The following is a 24,324-nucleotide window of genomic DNA, read 5'->3' as shown; positions in this document are numbered from 1 at the left end:
GGTATGAATAATTTTGGACTGGACACTTTTTGCACAAATGTAAATGAAAGTTGAGAATTTTAGCCTGGTTGCCATGGTGTACTAGGATCTTAAACTGATCAACAATAGAGATGGCCCAAACGGTTCGCCGGCGAACGGGTCCCGGCGAACTTCAATTGTTCGCGGAGAATCGCAAACTTTTCCGGAAGTTCAATTCGCCCCCATAGTGCATCATTAGGGTCAACTTTGACCCTCTACATCACAGTCAGCAGGCACATTGTAGCCAATCAGGCTACACTCCCTCCTGAAGCCCCCCCCCCCCTTATAAAAGGCAGGCAGCGTCAGGCATTGGACTCACTCGTGTGCCTGCAGTAATTAGAGAAGGGAGAGCTGCTGTGCAGAGACCTATAGGGAAAGCTTAGTTAGGCTCTTGTAGGCTTCTTAGCTTGCTTCTTGCTGGTTCTTATTGCTAAAAAAGCACCACTCAACAGCTCTTTTGAGAGCTAATTTTGTTCTTGTGATCTATTTTTTTTTTTGTGTGTGTGTGGCCCACTTTCATTATATACAGCCCTGTCAGTCAGTCGCAGCTGTCCTTTGGCCCCTTGGTGGTATAATTAATACTGTGCCAGGTGCACATTATAATACCCATCACTGCATATACCTACCTGTTGTTCACAGTGCACCCAACTACCTATGTGAGCGCACGCAGTGTCACTGTACAGGGCTGTGGAGTCGGTACAAAAATCTTCCAACTCCACCTCCGACTCCTCAGTTTCTAAAAACCACGACTCCAACTCCGATTCCGGGTGCCCAAAATTGCTCAGACTCCAACTCCTTGACTCCGACTCCTTAGTCTAATACTTAACAGGGCTGTGGATTTTGTACAAAAATCATGCGACTCCGACTCCTCAGTTTCTGAAACCACGACTCCGACTTAAATTCCGACTCCGGGTGCCCAAAATTGCCCCGACTCAGACTCCGACTCCACAGCCCTGTTTAATACCACCAGTCACTGTACCTGTTCACGGTACGTGTGTGTGACAGGTGCACATTTGTAATACCCATCACTGCATATACCTACCTGTTGTGTTCAGTGAACCCACCTACCTACGTGAGTGCACACAGTGTGATATACCACTCCGTGCATACCTGTTAACTGCACCTGTGTGACTGCAGATTGTATCAGTCAAGTCAGTGCAGAGCCCCAAGGCAGAGGGAGGCCCCTGTGGCTAGGGTCTAATTCAGTGCACTCCCTCCTTCCCCTGTATGTGTTTGTCAGCATGCACACAGCTTATGCTGGTGTATGAGCATGGTGCACATGGACACATAACGTTAGCTCCCTTGTGCGATTGGTAAGATGCACTGTCTGTCCCAGGAGAGGACGTCAGGATGTGTGCTCCTCATCCATTGATAGGTTTGATGCAATGAATGTGTTTGCATGTCTGCACTATGCATGTTACAGGGCCAGAGTTAGGACACCTATGTTTACCTGGGTACTTCTGCGCAGTATAGGTGACTAAGCATAAGAATGCATTCTTCTGTGAACTAAAACCCCGGCTTTTAACTTAGCTGTAGGGATAACAGTTGTGCCTGGATGAGTGAATCTGTGAATGCATTTGTTTGAACATTTGCATGCGAGAGTGCGAAGGGTTAATAGATTTTTTCTCAATATTGTCAGGACGTAGTTGCCTACTCAACACAGAAGACCTATCTTAGCTTCCGCACGGCAGCGTGACATAACTTCACTTAACACTCAGTTGGCCGCCACCACCAAAGTGCCATCACCCCAGGGCTCAGCGGTGTGGACAATTTTTTGTGTGTCTGCCTCAGATGAGAGCAGTGCCATCTGTACTCTCTGCCACCGAAAATTGAGCAGTGGAAAAACCGAGACCTGCGTAGGGACAACTACCTTACGAAGGCACATGATTACAAAGCATATACTGCAATGGGATGACCACCTGAGGAAAGAAGCACACAAAAGCAAAGCCACACACCGCAGTGGAAGATACCAGGCCGCACACCCATGATAATAAGGTCGTTGCTTCATTGTGAACAGACCAAATTTGATCAGCTGGACAGTCACTGCTTTGTCATTCAGCTACCTCAGCCCGGTGACCATATGGGCTGGAAAGCCGCCATCACCTGCACTCTCGTCATGGTGTGCACCAGTCCAGCACTACACAAACAGCTGTTTGCAGTCACTGCATACCTTTCACTACATCTGTGACTGCACATTGCATTATACCTGGCAGTCAGTGCATACCTTTCACTTGAATGGATGGCAGACTTGCCCTCTATAACAGATTCTCGTTAAAGGTATTAAAGAGTAACTGTTAGCCCCCACATTGAAATTTAAATCTCTATTGCAATGTTTTATTTAGTATTTAAGTGAGCCAAAAAGCCAATGCAGAACTTAAAAATCAATCTAATTTTTTTACTATGTAATCTTTTCCCCCAGCTCCGGACGCAAAGCCGCATATCAGATACTGCTTAGCATGCAGAGCATGCCTATGTCTGGCCGACCCCCCTCTCCCCCCCAGGACCAGGTGCCAATATATTCTCCCCACCAAACAGCTGACCGCTCTGACACGGAGAGAGAGCAGGAGCACTTCCAGCGCCGCCACCGCAGAGCAGCCGCCGCCGAGTCACATGTGATTCTCTCACATGTGAGAGATATGCACGGCGACGGCTGCTCTGCGGTGGCGGCGCTGGAAGTGCTCCCGCTCTCTCTCCGTGTCAGAGCGGTCAGCTGTTTGATGGGGAGAATATATTGGCACCTGGTCCTGGGGGGGAGAGGGGGGTCGGCCAGACATACTGTAGGCATGCTCTGCATGCTAAGCAGTATCTGATATGCGGCTTTGCGTCCGGAGCTGGGGGAAAAGATTACATAGTAAAAAAATTAGATTGATTTTTAAGTTCTGCATTGGCTTTTTGGCTCACTTAAATACTAAATAAAACATTGCAATAGAGATTTAAATTTCAATTTGGGGGCTAACAGTTACTCTTTAAAGTTGATTAGTTGATATATACAGCAGGACCTCGAACGTCCTCCTGTATTGTTATTTTTTGTCACTACCTCGGGACTTGCATGCCTTGCCTGCTGCCTTCCTTGGATGTGTGGTGGTGGTAGCCATTTTTTAGGCTTCCACTCCGGACCGGAATTGAACCAGGATTCCCGGCCATTACCCGTGGTCACCATGCTACTGAGAAAGTACCACCGAAAGTTTCACACTGTTGAATGAGTGGCAGACTTGCCCTCCATAACACATTCTTGGCAAATGCTTTTGATTTGGTTCGCCTTGCTCTGGGTCAAGGGTCCATCTAACTACAGATGCCTGGTCTGAAAAGCACGGTCAGGGCAGGTACATTACTTATACAGCAAATGGGTCCTTACTTGGATGTGTGGTGGTGGTAGCCGGTTCTCAGGCTCCCACTCCAGACCGGAATCGAACCCTGATTCCCCGCCCGTTACCCGTGGTGACAATGGCAGACTTGCCCTCCATAACAGATTCTCGTTACAGGTACTGAATAGCCAGCAGAAAATATAATTTAAAAAAAAAATAGATGTAAGCTTTAACAATGGTAGAGAAAGAACCATCGAAAGATGATAAGGCAGTCAGACATTACCTGATATCACTGAGGAAGAGCAATCTCGCCATGGTGCGCACCAGTCCAGCACGGCCGTCACTACACAAGCAGCTGTTTGCGGTGTGTTACACAGTGAGTTTGGTGTATCAGTGTGAAGCAGTTCTCTAATTACACTCCCTGATTGATGTATACACGCACATGCAAGATGTTTTAAAGCACTTTAGGCCTGCAATTTAGCATTCAGTGGGATTTCTGCCCTTAAAACTCTGCTTTGCGTCAAATTCAGATATTTTTCCCCGGGACTTTTGGCGTCTATCCCACTCATCCATGCAAAAACTCAGATGTTAGACCCCTTGAAACATCTTTTTCATCACTTTTGTGGCCAGAATAAGTGTTTCTAGTTTTCAAAGTTTGCCTTCCCATTGAAGTCTATAGCAGTTCGCAGAGGTTCGCGCGAACTGAAGTTTTCCTGAAGTTAGCGTTCGCGGTTCGCAAACCGAAAATCGGAGGTTCGGGCCATCTCTAATCAACAACTGAAGATCTGTTGGACTCCTGTAGTTTGCCATTTTTTTATTTTTGCATAATTTGATGACTGAGGACAGGGACAGAGGAGGATGCAGGGACAAAGATATTATTATATAGGATTTACCGTATATACTCGCATACAAGCCGAATTTTTGACCCCCAAAAAGGGGGCCAAAAGTTGGGGGTTCGGCTTTTATGCGAGTCATGGTGGTCCGCGGGTCACCCCCCTCCGCTGGTCCGCGGGTCCCCCGCTCCCCCCATGGCCGCCGCCGCTGCTATTACCTGTCCGCATCTTCTATTTCAGTCTCCGTGCTTGTAAACATTCAGAGCAGCGCGCCCGGCGCTGCTACTGTGACGAGGCAGGAAAGAGCGCGGCTTCCTGTTACTATGGGAACCGCTCTTTCCTGGCTCGCCGCTCATCACAGTAGCAGCGCCGGGCGCGCTGCTCTGAATGTTTACAAGAACGGAGACTGAAATAGAAGATGCAGCCAGGTAATAGCGGCGGCGGCCATGGGGAGCGGGGACTGTACTGGCTAAACTGGGGCACTTAACTAGCTTTACTGAGCGCTATACTAGCTAAACTGGGGCGCTATACTAGCTATACTGAGCACTATACTAGCTAAACTGGGGCACTATACTAGCTAAACTGGGGCATTATACTAGCTATACTGAGCACTATACTAGCTATACTGAGCACTATACTAGCTAAACTGGGGCACTATACTAGCTATACTGAGCACTATACTAGCTAAACTGGGGCACTATACTAGCTATACTGAGCACTATACTAGCTAAACTGGGGCACTATACTAGCTATACTGAGCACTATACTAGCTAAACTGGGGCACTATACTAGCTATACTGAGCACTATACTAGCTATACTGGGGCACTATACTAGCTATACTGAGCACTATACTAGCTATACTGGGGCACTATACTAGCTATACTGAGCACTATACTAGCTATACTGGGGCACTTTACTAGCTATACTGAGCACTATACTAGCTATACTGAGCACTATACTAGCTAAACTGGGGCACTATACTAGCTATACTGAGCACTATACTAGCTATACTGAGCACTATACTAGCTATACTGAGCACTATACTAGCTAAACTGGGGCACTTTACTAGCTATACTGAGCACTATACTAGCTGTACTGGGCACTATACTAGCTATACTGAGCACTATACTAGCTATACTGGGCACTATACTAGCTATACTGGGGCACTCCCTACCCATACTGGACACTTTACTAGCTATACTGGGACACACTCGGGGAATAAGGCGGCCAGCATTTTCTACCCCCGGCTTATATGGGGGTCACTCATTTTCCCCTGGTTTTTCAGGGAAAAGTTGGGGGGTCGGCTTTTATGCGGGTCGGCTTATATGCGAGTATATACGGTATACTAGAATCTGTTATCTTATTTTAGTGTGTGCATTTTACTAGTTTTGGTCAAGTATTGATGCTCCGAATAATAAAAAAAAAAAAACCATTTGTACTATATACCTGAGTTGGTTTTGTTTGCCCCAGGATTAAATTCCTTTAGTTAAAGTGGACTCTTGCACAACACACAATAACACACACACAATAAAAAGTCTTCATCTCATGTATACTACCATACATACACTGTACGATCATAAATTGACATATTGACATATATCTATGGTAGGGATTAGATTGGGAGCCCCTGTCCACACAGAGGAAAGCCCAACAGAGACTTTTTTTTCTCCGCCAACTAAAAAAGTTTGGTATGGCCCAAAAACTTCTGACAAACTTCTACTCCGCTACAATCGAATCTGTCCTATGCTCTTCCATCCTGGTTTGGTATGCCAGCTCCTCTGCCAGCGACAGACTCAAACTGCAGAGGGTCATCAGATCAGCGGAGAGGATCATCGGGAGATCCCTTCCCTCTCTGGACTTCCTTTACCATTCCAGGCTTTACTCCAGAGCATTAAAGATCACCAACGACCCCTCACACCCAGGCCATCGCTTCTTTAGTCAGCTCCCCTCGAGCCGGAGACTCCGGTACCGGTCCATCTTCACCAAGACCTCAAGGCATAAAAACAGTTTCTTTCCCTCGGCTGTCAACCTTCTGAACTCTCTCCACGTAACTGCCCATCCCCACACCACAACACCATGCCGGCACGGAGACGCTCTACATACAGACTGCGCTCTAGCTCAAACTGACTTTTTGATGTTTTTGTGTTGTAACTTATGCTACATTGTCTCTCTCTGCAAATGTTGTGTTCCTTTCTAACTGCTTGATTTGTCCTGTATCTGTATCTATATCCTGTATCAGTACCCTGTACGTGCCAAGCCCAATTCCGGGCACGACCCAGTCGTGCTTGGCGATAATAAAGATTCTGATTCTGACAAAACAATATAGTTTGTACAGCGCTGCAGAAGATGTCAGCACAATGTAAATACTAAATAATAATATAGAGTTTCTTACAAATTCACTGCTGCTGTGTTATTTGTTAGTAGCCAGAGCAAACTGTCTTAACAGTAGTTGAGTACACTGCAGGCAGCTCTGCTGGGATCTCTGTAGGCATTCGCCTTATACATTAGCACTGAGACTTTAACCCTTTCAGTGCCCCCTGGAAAGTGAATCATAGTTAAAGCTTTAGTTTTATTAGGATTTTCATAAACCGTAATGAAGAATGTTTTTTCCCCCATAAAGATTATTATGCTGTGACTAATCCTTTAGAGCAGAGAGGAAGTTCTGAGTTTAGCTCCACTTTGAGTGCCAAGTATTTGAGCATGAAAAAAGAGAATTTTGAGGCAGACATACTATTGTGTACCAGAATGTTAAAGTGGACTCAAATTAAAAAAACAAGATTTCAGAAATAAAATCTATTTTCTAAATTATAATAATAAATAGCAGAATTTTTTCAGTTGCATGATGACAAATATAAAATATTTACATTTATTGGAGGAACCCCTCCCTTCCTTTCAAATTGCGGGGATTTTTCCGGCAAACTGGTGGAGTAGATGGTGTCCGGCAATGGAGGAATTGCAAATGGCTGCCCCCAGTATAACCCTAGCTATGAAAAGAGAAGGGTGAAAAGCATGCACTGAAATGATCATAGATTTAAAGGAGTGTTTATTTATCTTTGTATGTGTCAGAGTGGTGCAACTAAATAGTTTTAATTAAAAACATGTTTGGTTTGGGTCCGCTTTAAACACTAGTACGTTGTTAATGAGGATATACTTAAGACTGGAATATTAAAGAGACTATGAAGTCTAAACTAAAGATGTTATGCATGCGGTTTTTCTACAAAATTTTACCAACTTCAGCGGTGTATGAATTGTAACCCACTCTTGGATTCCCACCATGCGCCCACTTCCAGCGATTAACCCCACCCACCTGCACCTGAGAGCTGCATGCATGTCTGTGACACTCTGATACAGAGAATTCCGCAGGACTCGGCTGCAAGGGGGGCAGGACTACGAGTTACACTTCATACACCGCCAAAGTCGATATACCTTTGTAGAAGAACCACATGCATAAGCTTTAATTTCATAGTCTCTTAACAGAAACGTCATTGACAATTTTTATAACTTGAAACTTTTCAGATGCTGGAGAAATTGAAAGATAGATGGATCCATACTGGCTTATGGGAAAACTTGGAGAATATTAAGACAGTCATTAAAGAACCACAAGGAGGAGATAAGACCGATTTTGATAAGTTGCTGCAGATGTATTATGATGCAGTACGTTTTAGAGATGGAAAAGGTAAGCTTGGCGAGGTATATGCAATATGGAAGTTACATTTTGAACATATGTTATCAAAATGGACACAGTTGTAGAAATGTGTTCTAATAATTTCATTGTATATTAAAAAGTGATATGTAAAGTATTTGTATAAATAAAGCAATATGTGTATGTATTCTAGTATTATTTCTGTTTTAGTGCTCTGCAATTATACTTTTCTGATGTTTTTGATGTCCGCACTTCTTTATACATTACAGTATACAGATTGCTTTCTTTGACTTTCTTTATCTTTTATTTTATTTTTTTATCTTCTGCCTATCAAAGGGCCAGATTTACATCTGCCCTCTTCTGATCCAGAGATCATACTTTTGCAGGTTTGCCTGGAGAATTGCACCACAAGTGTGCTGGCTGCCCTTCTTCCTTAATCTGCCTAATGTTAGTAGCTAAAGTGCTGTCCCCAATATTACTACAAAGTAGAGATGGCCCGAACGGTTCGCCGGCGAACTTCCGTGGTTCGCGATCGCGGAGAACTGCGAACTTTTCCGGAAGTTCGGTTCGCCCCCATAATGCACCAGTAGGGGCAACTTTGACCCTCTACATCACAGTCAGCAGGCACATTGTAGCCAATCAGGCTACACTCCCTCCTGGAGCCACTCCCACCCTTATAAAAGGCAGGCACCACCGGCCATTATACTCACTTGTGTGCCTGCAGTAAATAGAGAAGGGACTGCTGCTGTAGACTCTCTCATAGGGAAAATTAGTTAGGCTCTTGTAGGCTACTTAGCTTGCTCCTTGCTGATTCTTATTGCTAAAATAGCACCCAAAAACAGCTCTTTTGAGAGCTAATCTTGTTCTTGTGATCTATTTTTTTTTCTGTCTGTGTCCCACTGACACTTGTGTTGCATAGGCAGCCTTGCCAATTCATACTGTATGTGCCACTGCCAGGCCCAGCACATTCAGTGACTACCTGTGTGTGTGACAGGTGCACATTACCCATCACTGCATCTACCTACCTGTTGTTTACAGTGCACCCACCTACCTACGTGAGCTAAGCGCACGCAGTGTCACTGTGCCTGTCCGCTACCTGTCTGTGTGTGACAGGTGCACATTGTAATACCCAGTACTGCATATACCTACCTACCTGTTGTTCACAGTGCACCCACCTACCTATGTGAGCACACGCAGTGTCACTGTGCCTGTCCGCTACCTGGGCTGTGTGTGACAGGTGCACATTGTAATACCCAGTACTGCATATACCTACCTACCTGTTGTTCTCAGTGCACCCACCTACCTACGTGAGTTGAGCGCACGCAGTGTCATTGTGCCTGTCCGCTACCTGTCTGTGTGTGGCAGATGCACATTGTAATACCCATCACTGCATATACCTACCTACCTGTTGTTCACAGTGCACCCACCTACCTACGTGAGTTGCGTGCACGCAGTGTCACTGTGCCTGTCCGCTACCTGTCTGTGTGTGACAGGTGCACATTGTAATACCCATCACTGCATATACCTACCTACCTGTTGTTCACAGTGCACCTACCTACGTGAGTTGAGCGCACGCAGTGTCATTGTGCCTGCCCGCTACCTGTCTGTGTGACAGGTGCACATTGTAATACCCATCACTGCATATACCTACCTGTTGTGTTCAGTACACCCACCTCATCACTGCATATACCTTCCTGTTGTGTTCAGTGCACCCACCTACCTACGTGAGTGCACGCAGTGTGATATACCACTCCTTGCATACCTGTTAACTGCACCTGTGTGACTGCACATTGTATTAGTCAAGTCAGTGCATACCTTTCACTTCATCCCCCCGATATGGACACAACGGACAAAAAAGGCAGAGGAAGACCCAGAGGAAGGCCACCCGGCAGGTCTGTGCAAGGTCGTGTTGATGTGATTTCGTGCGGCCCTCGACCAAAGTACAGTGCTCAGAAGAAGGCAGGTCCCATCAACTCCCAAGATTGTCAGGACGTGGTTGACTATTTAACACAGAACACCTCATCTTCCGCAGCCACCAGCGCTACTACAAGTACCACATCCGTTGCATTTGACACTTCGCATGAGTTAATTGGTGGAGAATTAACTAACTCACAGCCATTATTGTTACAACCAGATGAAGGCACTAAGCAAGTTACACCACCTCATATGTCTGAGTTAGGCGGCGACACTATAGAAGATGCTGAAGTACCTGCTGTTGTTGCAGTTTTGGAGGTGTCTGAGGCAAGCGAAGCTGGGCAGGATGATTATAATGATGACGATGATACGGATCCCACGTATGTTCCCAATAGAGGGGTTGAACAGGGGGACAGTTCAGAGGGGGAGTCAGAGAGGAGTAGAAGGAGACGAGTTGCTGAAAAAAGCAGGAGGAGCTCGTCGTCAGAAACAGCTGGTGGCAGTGTCCGGCACCATGTATCGCCACCTATGTACAGCCAGCCAACATGCCCTTCAACGTCAGCTGCTGATGCCACCATAGTGCCATCAGCCCAGGGGGGCTCAGCGGTTTGGAAACTTTTTAATGTGTCTGCCTCAGATCGGAGCAATGCTATCTGTTGTCTTTGCCTCCAAAAATTGAGCCATGGAAAGGCCAACACTCACGTAGGGACAAGTGCCTTACGAAGGCACATAGAGAAAAGGCACAAACTGCAATGGGAAGAGCACCTGAGCAAAAGCAGCACACAAAAGAAAAGCCACCCTCCTTCTCCTCTTCCTCCTTCAGGAGCAGCATCTTCAGCCGCTTTCTCCCTTGCACCTTCACAGCCACCCTCCTCCACTCCGCCTCTACCCTTAAACGGTTCCTGCTCCTCTGCCCACAGCAGCCAGGTGTCCGTGAAATCTTTGAGCGGAAGAAGCCAATTTCTGCCAGTCACCCCCTTGCCCGGCGTCTGACAGCTGGCTTGGCGGAACTGTTAGCTCGCCAGCTGTTACCATACAAGCTGGTGGACTCTGAGGCCTTCCGTACATTTGTGGCTATTGGGACACCGCAGTGGAAGATACCAGGCCGCAATTATTTCTCTAAAAAGGTGATACCCAAACTGTACCGTGAAGTTGAGAGGCAAGTGGTGTCATCTGTGACACACAGCGTTGGGTCAAGGGTCCACCTGACCACGGATGCCTGGTCTGCCAAGCACGGTCAGGGCAGGTACCTTACTTACACAGCCCATTGGGTCAACCTGGTGACCGATGGCAAGCAGGGAGTACGTGGCTGTGCAGCGGACCAACTTGTGACACCTCCACGGCTTGCAGGCAGGCCTCCTGCCACCTCCTTTCCTCCTGCTACATCCTCTTCGCTGTCGTCCTGCTCCTCCTTGGCTGAGTGGCAGTTAAACTCTACTGGTGCTGCGATCTCCTCTCCAGCTACACAGACCCACCCCCTCAGGGCCTATGCTGCATGCCCGGTACGACGGTGTCACGCCATCTTAGACATGTCTTTCCTCAAAGCGGAGAGTCACACTGGAGCAGCTGTCCTGGCTGCTCTTAACAAACAGGTGGATCAGTGGCTGACCCCGCAACAGCTGGAGATCGGCAACGTGGTGTGTATCAACGGCAGCAATTTACTTTCCGCTTTGAGTTTGGGAAAGCTGACACATACACCCTGCATGGCACTTATGCTGAATCTAGTCATTCAAAGATTTGTGTCAAAGTACCCAGGCTTAGAGGACATCCTGAAGCAGGACAGGAAGTTGTGTGGGCATTTCAGGCGGTCTTACACGGCCATGGCACGCTTTGCGGACATTCAGCCGAGAACCAACTTGCCGGTGAGACGCTTGATATGTGATGGCCCGACTCACTGGAATTCGACCCAGGTCATGTTCTCTCGCCTGCTAGAACAGGAGAAAGCCGTCACCCAGTACCTCTACAATTTCAGTAGAAGTACACAATCTGGGGAGATGGGGATGTTCTGGCCCAACAACTGGACACTGGTGCAAAATGCATGCAGGCTCATGCGGCCGTTTGAGGAGGTGACCAACCTGGTGAGTCGCAGTGAAGGCACCATCAGCGACTTGATCCCGTACGCTTACTTCCTGGAGTGTGCCGTACGTAGAGTTGTGGATCAAGCTGTGGAGGAGCGTGAAGAGGAACAGTTACAGCAGGAACAGTTGTGGGAGCAATTCACATCAGAATCAGATTTTTCTTCAACACCTGCGGCAGCACAGAGTGGGGAGAAGGAGGAAGAGGAGTCAGACTCGGTTGATGAGGTGGGTGTTTCTTTGGAGGAGGAGGAGGCGGCGGCAGAAGAACAACCGCAGCAGGCGTCACACGGGGCTTGTGCTGCTCAACGTTCCCGTGGTATTGTTCGTGGCTGGGGGGAGGAGGAGGACTTACCTGACGTCACTGAGGACAAGCAAGAGAACATGGATAGTACATCTGCATCCAACTTTGTGCAGATGTTGTCTTTCATGCTGTCCAGCCTGTTGAGGGACCCCGTATAAAAAAACGCAAGGGGAATGAGCTGTGCTGGGTGGCCACGCTACTAGACCCTCGGTAAAGGCACAAAGTGCCGGACATGTTACCAACTCACCAGAAGGCAGAAAGGATGCAGCACATGCAGAACAAGCTGGCAACTATGCTTTACAATGCGTTTAAGGATGATGTCCCAGCACAACGCAATAAAGATGCCACTGCCAGTAATCCTCCTCCTCCCATGTCCACGCAGGCAAGGACAGGACGCTCCAGCGATCTCATGGTGATGTCTGACATGCGGGCATTCTTTAGTCTCGCCTCGCCTTAGCGCTTCCGGATCCACCGTCCACCAACGCCTGGACCAGCAGGTAGCCGACTACCTGGCCTTAAGTGTGGATGTTGACACTGTGAGCAGCGATGAACCCTTGGTCTACTGGGTGCGCAGGCTTGACCTGTGGCCAGAGCTGTCCCAATTTGCCGTCCAACTTCTGTCTTGCCCTGCCTCAAGCGTCCTGTCAGAAAGGACCTTCAGCACAGCTGGAGGCATTGTCACTGAGAAGAGAAGTCGCCTAAGTCACAAAAGTGTTCAGTACCTCACCTTTATCAAAATGAATGAGGCATGGATCCCGGAGGGCTACTGCCTGCCCGAAAACTAAGTCAGTCCCCACACACAGTATCTCTGCCTGCATGCCGTGTGACTGGCTGCCTGCCCCAAGACTAAGTCGCTCCCCACACAGGACCTCATCCCACAAGCCGCTTGACTGCCTTCTCCACCACTACCAACAGGGTCCAGGACTCCAGGCGGATTTCTGAATTTTTTAGGCCAATGCTAGCAGCGGCCACTATAATAATTTTTCTGGTGCGTGTACATGCCTGCCTAATTTTTCTGGCTGCACTGCGGCTGCAACAACAAAACAGAAGGCATGTACATGTGCCCATTTCCCTTCGTGATCATTACCTTGCAGCGGTGAAGGGGCTTGCGTACCACAATGAAGCAATGACCGCCGCCTATATGAGTGTCTCGGGGGGTGGCACACCAAAGATAATAAGGTTGTTGCTTCATTGTGGACAGACCAAATTCGATCAGCTGTACAGTCGCTGTTGTTGTTCTATCATTGAGCTACCACAGCCCAGCGACCATATGGGCTTGAAAACCACCACGGCCTACACTCTGGCCATGGTGCGCACCAGTCCAGCACGGCCGTCACAAAGCAAACAGATGTTTGCGGTGCGTTACACAGTGAGTTTGGTGTGTCAGTGTGATGCAGTGCTCTAATTACACTCCCTGATTGATGTATACACATGCAAGATGTTATAAAGCACTTTAGGCCTGCAATTTAGCATTCAATGTGATTTCTGCCTTCAAAACGCTGCTTTGCGTCAAATACAGATTTTTACCCGGGACTTTTGGCGTGTATCCCACTCCGCCATGCCCTTCTCCATGTGTTAGACCCCTTGAAACATCTTTTCCATCACTTTTGTGTCCAGCATAATTTTTTCTAGTTTTCGAAGTTCGCCTCCCCATTGAAGTCTATTGTGGCTCACGAACGTTTGCGCGAACCAAACTTTAGCGGTAGGTTCGCGAACCCGGTTCACAAACCGAAAATCGAAGGTTCGGGCAATCTCTACTACTAAGTACACCCTGAATGGAGGAAAGAAGGTCCTATAGGTGGTCAGGTCACTGACAGCTAGATCAGAGACAGCCCAGATGGAATGGGAGGGGGACGAGACAGAATTGCTGGACCACCACTGCCTGCCACTGTTGTATAATACTGACTTGCCAGTGATGCTTGGCGCAGTGGGTCTGAGTCAAACTGACTGCTACTGTTGACGTATTCAGAAAATTCAGCTGCAGTTTCTTTTGACTAATGTTGGAAGCACCTCTCTACGTATCAAAAAGATCTGTTGAGGAGTTGAAAGGGCAAAGGTGATGGGAAATGGTCCTTTGTTAGATGCACAAAAGCATCAGTTATTCTACACCTCCTGCTTATTTATGTGTAGGTTTCTTTCTTTTTTTGGATAGTACAGTTCACACTGACATACATATCTGTATATTTGACAAACTGCAAAATTGTGTATGTTATTTCAGATGGTGCTCTCCTGATAGCAGTTTGCAGAGGAAAAGTGAGTGAAGGATTGGACTTCTCTGATGACAATGCCCGGGCTGTTGTAACTGTAGGAATTCCTTTTCCAAATGTAAAGGATCTACAAGTACGTATTGTTACACACTGCAGACTGTTACCTAAACTCAGTCTGATAATGATCTGATCATTGTATATGTATTTTTTTTTCTTTTGAAAGCATTGTGGTTTTTAACTGTATAAATTACTGTTAAAAATTGTTTACTTTGTTACAATTTAGTACTTACCTTAGATGTATTGAAGGCTTTACTTCAGAAGAATGGTATATTTGACACAGATAGGTTTGGCACCATCGCAGGGTATAGTCCAAGCGATGCTGTTTTCATAATTTCTCTCCCATTTGTCTATCACTATATTTTGTAATAAAAACACCCCAAAACAGCCCTCTTGAGATTAACCTCTTCCTGACATTGTTAACCACTTCCTGATTCCTAACCTTTGTTAACCTCTTCCTGATACCTAACCTTTATCACCCTCCTTGGCATCCATGATTTTATGAAACCTAACCATAGTGCCATACAGTTCAGACTCTTGCCTGCCACCCGCCAGTGCAATTCAGGTGTAATTTAAATGCAACCAAAATGGAGACGCTGTAACACTACGCATGTCAACATTCAAACATTTTCTATTGCAGGTAACGGACTTAGGAACTCCCTATGCCTATTTATATTTTATCGTGCTGCAGCATCTCTCATTTATCTCTTCTCATGATTCAGTTACTCTTCTTGGCTGGTCTTTAAAGAGTAACTGTTAAGCATGAATTAAAAAAATAGTTCTGGATATCCCTCTTTAATAAAGCCTAAAAAGATGCTAAAAGGCATTGGCACAGTAAAAATCATTCTCACTTTTAAATTAATCTGACTTATAAATCCTCTTGCTCCCAGCTCCTAACTCGTACGCAGAGCCGCAAAAGAGAAGTAGCAGTGAATGCTGGGCGGCTTTTTTTTCCTTTGCTGTTCCCTGTTCCTCCCCTTCATTTAATATTACTTCCCTTACGCAGTAGTGCAGCCTGATTGGCTGCTTCCTCTGGCCCTGAAGTTTTCCCTACCCCCGCCTCTGTTCCTCTCTGATCAGCAATACAGACGTCCCGCATACATTTATTGTAGCTGCCTGCCTGAGTGAGGGGCTCTGCAGAGTGGGGTAAAGATGGCAAGCGGCACGCTCCAGACCCCTGCTGCTGGTGGCAAGGCTGTGTGTAGTGCACGGAAGAGGTGGACTTCAAATAGCGGCAGTGTGGCTCATCTGCAGCAGCTCCCTCCTCCAGCATTGTGTTTGTGAAGCCGCAGCTGCCAGCAACTACGTGATTCCTGGATTGCTGATGACAGAAGCCTCACATACACTATGCTGGAATGAATGAGTCCCTGCAGATGAGTACGCACTGCTCGGTAATTAAGGAAAAAAAAAACACAGGGCGGCCAGAAACCTTCAGCGCTCTCCTCTTCTTCTCCTCCTAAGGCGGCAGACCGTGTCCAGCTCCACTGCATTCTGTCCGGGAGGATCTGTCACTGGGCAGAGGCTCTGACAGTTCCAGGAGCAGAGGTGATGTATAGGAGGAGGGGAGGGGGGACACTGGGTTCACATTCCTCACGGATAGTGAAGGGGGACTCTGCTTTCAGTAGGAGGAGGGGGAGGAATACCAGCTGCAGCAGCTTTCTTTATCTGCTGCTAGTTTCCTAACTGAAGGCTGGCTGGCAGCATATATCAGCTTAGCTTACTACAGTAACTACTAGGATTCGTAGCAGCACTAATAATGGGTGACTGTGAGCAAGTGTGGTTTAGCACTTCATGCAAACAGACTGGCTACTTCACTCACCTACTGAGCAGCAAGTGGGAGTGTCTGAGGGCTTGGAAGAGGGAGTGCTAATGCATATTAAGTCAAAAGGAGGAGGGCAAACCGTAAGGGAGGAAATTACATCACAATTGGCTTCACACACACAGTCATCCTAAAATGGAACCTCTCAGGAATAGAAATCTCTTTATTTACTATATATAATTCACTGCAAAGCAAAACATGGACAGTGCAATGCATATGTTGTGTAAGTACAGCAAGTATTTATCTACTTGTATATGTGGGGGGTTTTTTGGAGACACTATGCGTAACAGCTCCTCTTTAAAGGAGAATGCCAGGGGAGGACGCATGCGCGGCTACAGCAAGATGGCCGCATAGACTCGGAGCTCCGGCCCCACGCAGCCCACTCACCGCCGCTTACAGCTTCCTCTCCGCCTCTGTAGCGCGGCACAGACTCGGGATCCCCCTCCGAACACTCAGGCAGCCAGATGGCAGCGAAATCGGGCACCAAAACGGCCCCGCAGACAGGAGCCATGGAACGCTACCTCCGCATTCCAGACAGCCAAGATGGCGCCGGCATCGCTGAACAGCCTGACGCAGCTCTCTCTCAGCAGGCCTCACAGGCCCCACAGCCCCCATCTTCGGCTCCCCTGACGGCTGATCTACTGGAGGCCGCTCTAGAAAGGCACTACCGCTCCCTCCACGACTCCCTCCAACAGGTAATCCTCACAGCAGTAAACGACCTGAAAAGGGACATGAATAGCCTGGGGGAGCGCACTAGCACACTAGAGGGAAAAATGGACGCTCTTAATATAAAGCACAAGGATATAGAGGAAGATCAGAAACTGATGCAGTCTGACATTAAATTCTTAAGAAACGCGCAGGAAGACCAGGAAAACCGGGATAGGAGACAGAACCTGAGAATCAAAGGTATATCTAAGTCTGTGAGCCCTGACCAATTGAGCCCTTATCTGACTGATCTCTTTAAAACATTAGCACCAGATATCCCCATTGAACTTTGGAGAATGGATCGTGCTCATCGCTCGCTAGGGGAGAGGCAGACTGCTTCACAAAGGCCCAAAGATGTAATAATTCGCATGCATTACTATGAGGCAAAAGAGGCCCTTCTAAAAGCAGCACGCAAAGCGTCTCCGCTTTCATTTAAAGGGGACGACCTCTCCATCTTTACAGACTTATCCCTCATCACCCTGGCAAAGCGCAGGGCTTTCAAGCCTATCACCCAACTCCTAAGAGACGCGAAAATCGACTATAGATGGGGCTTTCCTTTCCGCTTAATGGTAAACAGGAATGGATCTTTCTTCACGCTTTCAGATATCGACGATGCCCCCATGTTTCTGAAGCAGATGGGAATCCGCCCGCCCCCAAGTAACACCACTACTGACTACCTGCGTTCTTCTTCTGATAATTCACCTCCCAGAAAGATGCGCCACATTTCTCACTCAACAAGCGCACTTGCCCGAAGCCTCACCTATCCTGACCCACTGGAAAGAATGGAATCCCAACCATCTTGAGAATCCCACAGATACGTTTACATTACTCGTCCATCGTGAGTATTGGCCACAGGCCAGAGCAAAGGATCCCGGATTAACCTATCATTTTCAATGTTGTTTAACATTATGGGCACCCAGTTTTGAGTTATGTGCCGACCTAATTGTTCCGCCCTCATGCTCCTCAGGGGAGTTGACTCTGAGGCCATCTGGTCCCGGGAGGAACCAGGAACTCTCACTCAACTCCCGATAGTGCAACTACCTTTAGTTGCTGCAAAATGTAGCCACGTTACTTTCAGTGGCCTATGCTATTTACTTTCACTCCTCCCACAATATGGAAATGTTTATTGGCTACTATGTTTCTCCCTTATGTTTTATCTTATTGCTCCACACCAAATGATTAATGTTTGTTTTGATAGATACAGAGTTTATATAGATAATGGTTAAGTTACTTACCTTAAATTGCAAGGGCTTAAATTTACCTCAAAAAAGAAACTCTTTATTACGAGACTTGCGGAGACTTGCGATCGATATAGCATTCTTGCAAGAGACGCATATATCCTCGCGAGGCTCCGTACGTCTTTATAACAGAGCATACCCGGAAGTGTATCTAGCCTCGGGACCCAAAAAAAGGGCGGGAGTAGCAATTGTGTATAAAAAAGGCCTCCCTCTACAAATAACTAAAACCATAAAAGATCCAAAAGGTCACTATTTGATCTTGCTGGGTACACTATCGGGTAGACCTATAACATTGGCTAATGTATACGCACCAAACTCCAACCAAATTTCCTTTCTGACAAGCTTTTTTGTTAAATTATTTAAAGTGACTACTGGCTCCCTCCTATTAGGGGGGGATTTCAATCTAGCATTCTCCTCTGTTAATGACAGGTCAATACCCCTAGACTCACCATCATTCCCCTCACATGATCGCCTCTCTAGGAAATTCAGGGCCTTGATCCGTAAATACGGCCTCTTAGATTTATGGAGAATCTCGAACCCCACATCCAGGGACTATACTTTTTTCTCTCCCCCCCATGCAACACACTCCCGCATTGATTACTTTTTTACCAAAATGCCTACCTTGCCATCCCTAATCACAGCAGACATCTCCCCCACTGCCTGGTCAGACCATCATGCCGTCCTAATTGAACTTGATTGGCTACACACGCCACATAAACCTATGCAGTGGAGACTTAATGAATCTCTACTACGAGACAAAACATTCCACACCAAAATGTCAGAAGAAATTCAGTCCTTCTTTACCACCAATATCCCTTCTGTCTCTTCATTGGGGATGGCCTGGGAAGCACACAAAGCCTTTGTTAGGGGCCATTTTATTGCTGAGGGTTCTAAACGCAAAAAGATCTCCTCACGGAAATTGACCGAACTCACAAAGGCCCTCAAAGATGCATATACATTATATAAACAATCCCCCTCCCAAGACCTCTCCTCAAATATACAAAAACTAAAGCTTGATATCAGGTCCCTCCAGACCTCCCAACTGGAAAAAAGCTTGAAATGGTCGAGACAGCTGTTTTTCGAACGAGGAAATAAACCCCATACTATCCTTGCCCGCAAACTCAACCCCAGGGGATCTTCTCAGGCGATCCACGCCATGAAGGATAGTGAAGGCACCACTCACTATAACCCAACTAAAATTGCACAACTTTTCACTTCATATTATGAACAGTTATATAATCTACCTGATCCCTCTCTAGACCCTACATACACAGACAGAGTTTCTTCCTTCCTAGAAAATCTCCAACTCCCTAAGCTGACTGATGAGGAACGCGCATCACTAAACGTTCCAATTTCCAACATAGAAATTCTAGATACTCTTAAATCTCTTCCTTCCTCAAAGTCACCAGGCCCTGACGGCCTTCCCTACTCCTACTATAAAAACTTCCAAATGGTCTTAGTCCCCCATCTGACATCCCTAGCAAATAAAATCATGACAGGTGAATCTCCCCCCTCTACTTTCCTAAACTCCCTACTGACAGTAATCCCCAAGGAAGGAAAGGACCCACAACTCCCACAGAGCTATCGACCCATCTCACTTTTAAATTCAGACCTCAAAATCATCACTAAAACATTAGCCAGTCGACTAAACGCTATACTACCAAGACTAATAAATAATGACCAGGTGGGATTCATATTAAACAGACAAGCAGGAGACAACACTCGGCGAGCCATTGACCTCATCTCCCTTATGTCCCGTTTAGGTAGGCCTTCTCTGCTTCTTAGCCTTGATGCAGAGAAGGCTTTTGATCGCCTCTCATGGCCTTTTCTTTTCCACGTCCTGCAACATCAAGGATTTGACGGACCCTTTCTAAATATTCTACATTTTCTTTACTCCTCCCCCTCAGCCACCATAAAACTCCCCATGGCCTCACATACCCCCTTCCAGATCCGCAATGGCACAAGGCAGGGCTGCCCCCTCTCCCCACTGCTTTTCGCCCTTAGCATTGAACCTCTGGCCAGCGCCATACGACAGAATACAAACATTTCAGGTGTCCAGATAGAAAAACACGAATTCAAAATCTCTCTATTTGCGGATGATATCCTGCTCACTATCACAAACCCCCTTATTTCATTGCCAAACCTACACGACACTATTTCTGCCTATGAATCACTCTCAAGCTTTCGCCTAAATCAAGATAAAACAGAGGCATTACCCATTAAAATCACACCTGATCTTCTAACCTCACTAAAACAACACTACCAATACAAATGGCAAACCCACTCCCTAAAATATCTAGGCATACATCTTACGCCCACATACTCTACCTTATACAAACACAACTACCCTTCTCTCATTCAACAAATACTTAAAGACCTTCACAAGTGGACCGCCTACAAGATCTCCTGGATAGGAAGGATTTATACTTTAAAAATGAACATACTCCCAAGACTCCTTTATCTCTTTGAAACCCTACCAGTACTAGTCCCAGCCTCCCAGTTATCAATTTTGCAAGCAGCCTTCGCTAAATTTGTCTGGAATCATAAACGACCAAGAATACGAGCCTCAATCCTCCTTTCCCCTAGGGAACAAGGGGGTTTGGGGTTACCCCTCCTCCGATACTATTACCAAGCTGCACATCTCCGCCAGCTACGTGAATGGTCCAAACTTAAAGTTCACACTAAATGGGGCCTTATCGAGGCACTTACTTTACTCCCAACCTCCCTTGCCTCCCTGATTTGGTCCAATCACCCTCCTAAAATACCCTTATCTCAACTACTTCCTACTATAAAATTCACTGTACAAATCTGGAGATCAACGGCTACATCAGCTAACTTGAGATCTTCCCCCTCCCCATTAATGCCTATTCTAGGCAACCCTGCTTTCCCCCCTGGAATGTCTAGAGACTTTATGTCTAGATGGTACAACCTCAATTTCTTTAACCTGCTTAATTGGAAAGACCCTCTCACTGGCCTTTTACAATCTAGGTCCTCCCTAAAAGATAAAATACCATCCTCACCCCAATACATATTAGAATATACCCAAACAAAGCACTTCCTCCTCTCCCTACTGCGGAATTCTCCCTCCTCCTCTGTTCCCCCGCTAACACCCTTTGAACATATATGCAACTCTGAGGGCTACCAAAAGGGTCTGATCTCTCAGATCTACACCCTGCTACATACTAAATCAGGACTAATCACTCCTGCCCACACATATATGTCCAAATGGGAATCTGCCCTATCTCAAACTATACAATTAGAGGACTGGGAGGAGATATGGGAAAACGCCAAGCACTCCTCTATGTGCATACAGATAAGAGAAAACATATACAAAGTTATGTTCCGGTGGTATCTTACTCCAGCTAAGCTTTCAAAGATATATCCAGAATCCTCTCAATTGTGTTGGAGAGGCTGCAATGAAAAGGGAAGCCTGGAACATATCTTTTGGTTTTGCCCAAAGATCTCCCCACTATGGTCTAAAGTACAACGCCTCATTCAATTAAAAACTGGGATTTTAATCCCTCTTGACCCCGTCTATATGGTCCTTGGTAAACCTCCCCCAGATACCCCCAGGCACACGATACGCTTAATCACTCACATTTTGACAGCCACTCGTCTATCAATTGCCTCATCCTGGAAAAACATTGCTCCCCCGACATTAACGGAGGTCAAACATAAGATCGAATGGACCAAAGAGATGGAAAGAATGACAGCATCACTAAGAGACAATGAATCCAGTTTTCACAAAGTCTGGAGCCCTTGGTCCCTATCCTCTCCCGACTTACGGCCCCCCTAAATCACACTCACCAATCCTACTCCTAGAATACACACACTCCCCTACAACATATAGACAGGCCAGGAATATCCCACCACTAAAGAGCCAAATACTCAAACTTACACCTTTAAGCCCCTGCATACATATACATAACCTTCGACCTTAGTCCTATCGGAAGGCCAATGGTATATCTCTTCCGTCCCCCTCCTATAGGCCTTCCCTCCATTACCCATTGATCTTTGGTGTGACCCCCCATACTGTTATGCCCCCAGTTTCAGTGTTGATTAGGCTAACAGTGCCAGTGCATAATATTCAATTATGTTATTTAAGTTGCCCTCTAGAATTGCTCTACTTTTCTTAAATTAATCTGCAAGATGATCAAGAATACATATTTGTATAATCGTTGGATGGTTACAGGTTCACCACAACTCCAAGCCGTCAGAACTTTTTCCGAACTGGACTAACGCTCTTGAGATGAACTGTTCCTGAACTAGTCTACAGTTATTGATCTCACCATGTTAGGCGCTGTTAGCCCTTGACATGATTATTATGTTTACCCAACACTGTGTATTCTCTTTGTGTTTTGTTTTTCCCTTTCTGTTAAGAAAATCTTTTAATAAACATCAGTAAAACAAAAAAAAAAAAAAACAAAAAAAAAAAAAGGAGAATGCCAGGCAAGGAAGCCTTTAGTAATTGCCTATATACATTGATAATATCTATACACCTGATGACTACAGTATTGTATTAGACTGGAGCATTTGAGCAGTTTTAACATAAGATTGTTTTTACCTCACCACCCAGGTAGCATACCTTTTAAGAGACCATTCAGATTGAACTTTTGTTTTAAGAGCGCCTCTACCCAAAACCGAGATTTCAGTTTTTGATAGGACTGGATAGTTTGAATTGTCTGCCATTTTTTTAATAAGATTTGGGGACACAAATGGACCAAACTGTGGTATAGCAGCATTGAAGGTGAATTAGAAGATTATGTTGTGCTCACTTAACTCATACTGGCTTGAGCTAAAACTAAACTACTTAAGCAACACCACCACTAATAGCCGGTGAACCACTTCACCACTTACCTCCTGTTTGATCACCAACAATGTGGGTTCTCTGCACGTCATTCCACCAAAGTGACCAATTGTTTATTAACTTTTACATCTGAAAGTTTGTACTCTATGCTTATCTTTCTTGGGTCTCTTTGGCTTTTGACACAGTGGATCACCTTTTGCTCCTCCAGATCCTCTTATCTCTATGCAAGCAGGGACTCACGGTCTTTTGGCTTTCCTCCCACCTCATTGATAGGACTTTCAATGTCGCACATGCCAGCACTAAAGGTAGCCATACATCTAGCGATGATGGGCAGATTCGACCAAGAGACAAATCTCTCTCTAATCAAATCTGATAAGAGAGAGATCTGTCAGCTGCCCATACACCACAGGTCGCTTCCCGATCAATTTCATGCTAAAATCAATCTGGAATCAGCCGAACCTGCCGCCTCCGCCTCCTTGCCGCGGTCCTCTAATGAAAAATGTCCGTGCTCGGGCCCCCCCCCGTGTAAAATATATATTACTTGTCTGCGGCCTCCGCTTGTCCCCCCACTGGCTTTCAGGATTCCTCCTCTGCATACACGCGCACCCAACGTGGTTTCTTAGTAAGGGCGCGCGTGCAGGCTGCAGACAGGTAATGTATACTTTACACTGGGCATTTTTCATTAGGGTAGCATAGCGCCGAGGGTTTCGACGCATTCGTTGATCGTCGCAAAATTGCACACAGTTACCGACGCACACTCGATCAAGCAAGTCAGCCCAACATCTTGCAGCAGGAGCGGTAGACAATGCGACCTTTTTCCCCGAAATTGGTGGCGTTGTTGAGCAGGCATGCACTTTGGCAGCACCGATTTTCATCCAATTCAATTATGATAAACGAATCAGATTGTCAGTCGCCCCCCCCAACCCCATGGCCACCTTAACTCTACCACACCCAATACACAAAACCTCTGCATTCAGCGTGCACAACATTCTCAGTGGATTCACTACAGCTATGCAGGGGGTGCATATGTAGAGTATAGTACTACTATATAACTTAATTTTCACCAACTCCAAATTTAACATATCAAAATAAATTGCATACAAAATTTGCATAAACCTGCATCAACTCAGAGTTATTTGTGTGATTGTCCATCCCTGCTTGTGTCACAAGTACTTATTGGGATTTATTCTTACCTGCGAGATGTTATTTATTCTATATAGGTTCCTGAAGCTTAATTTGGACAAGACTGAGCTTCTGATAATCCCACCCGCACAGCTGCACCACTCCCAGATTTACATATCACTATCGAAAATACTACCATCCTCCCTACCTCCCATGCCCGCTGTCTAGGTGTTACCCTGGACTCTGCACTTTCCTTTACACCCCGCATCCAAAGTA

The 24,324-nt window shown here is 46.3% G+C and overlaps 1 protein-coding gene across 9 annotated transcripts in view; it reads left to right on the top strand.

Annotated features, from left to right (window-relative positions):
* Positions 1-24,324, top strand: part of BRIP1 (BRCA1 interacting helicase 1) — a 550,841-nt gene that overhangs the window by 348,739 nt on the left and 177,778 nt on the right. For all 9 annotated transcript variants that reach the window (XR_011026250.1, XM_068268746.1, XM_068268741.1 and 6 more), the window contains 2 exons: positions 7,674-7,833; positions 14,312-14,433. Coding sequence is in view for 8 of the 9 variants with exons in the window: in XM_068268746.1 (XP_068124847.1) it covers positions 7,674-7,833; positions 14,312-14,433 (282 nt within the window). In the remaining variant the exon portion in view is untranslated. The remainder of the gene's footprint in view (positions 1-7,673; positions 7,834-14,311; positions 14,434-24,324) is intronic.

Source organism: Hyperolius riggenbachi, chromosome 2 (genome assembly GCF_040937935.1).
Source record: "Hyperolius riggenbachi isolate aHypRig1 chromosome 2, aHypRig1.pri, whole genome shotgun sequence".
Taxonomy (NCBI): Eukaryota; Metazoa; Chordata; class Amphibia; order Anura; family Hyperoliidae; genus Hyperolius; species Hyperolius riggenbachi.
The sequence above is the reverse complement of the archived record's forward strand: the minus strand, read 5'-3'. Positions and strand labels throughout refer to the sequence as shown.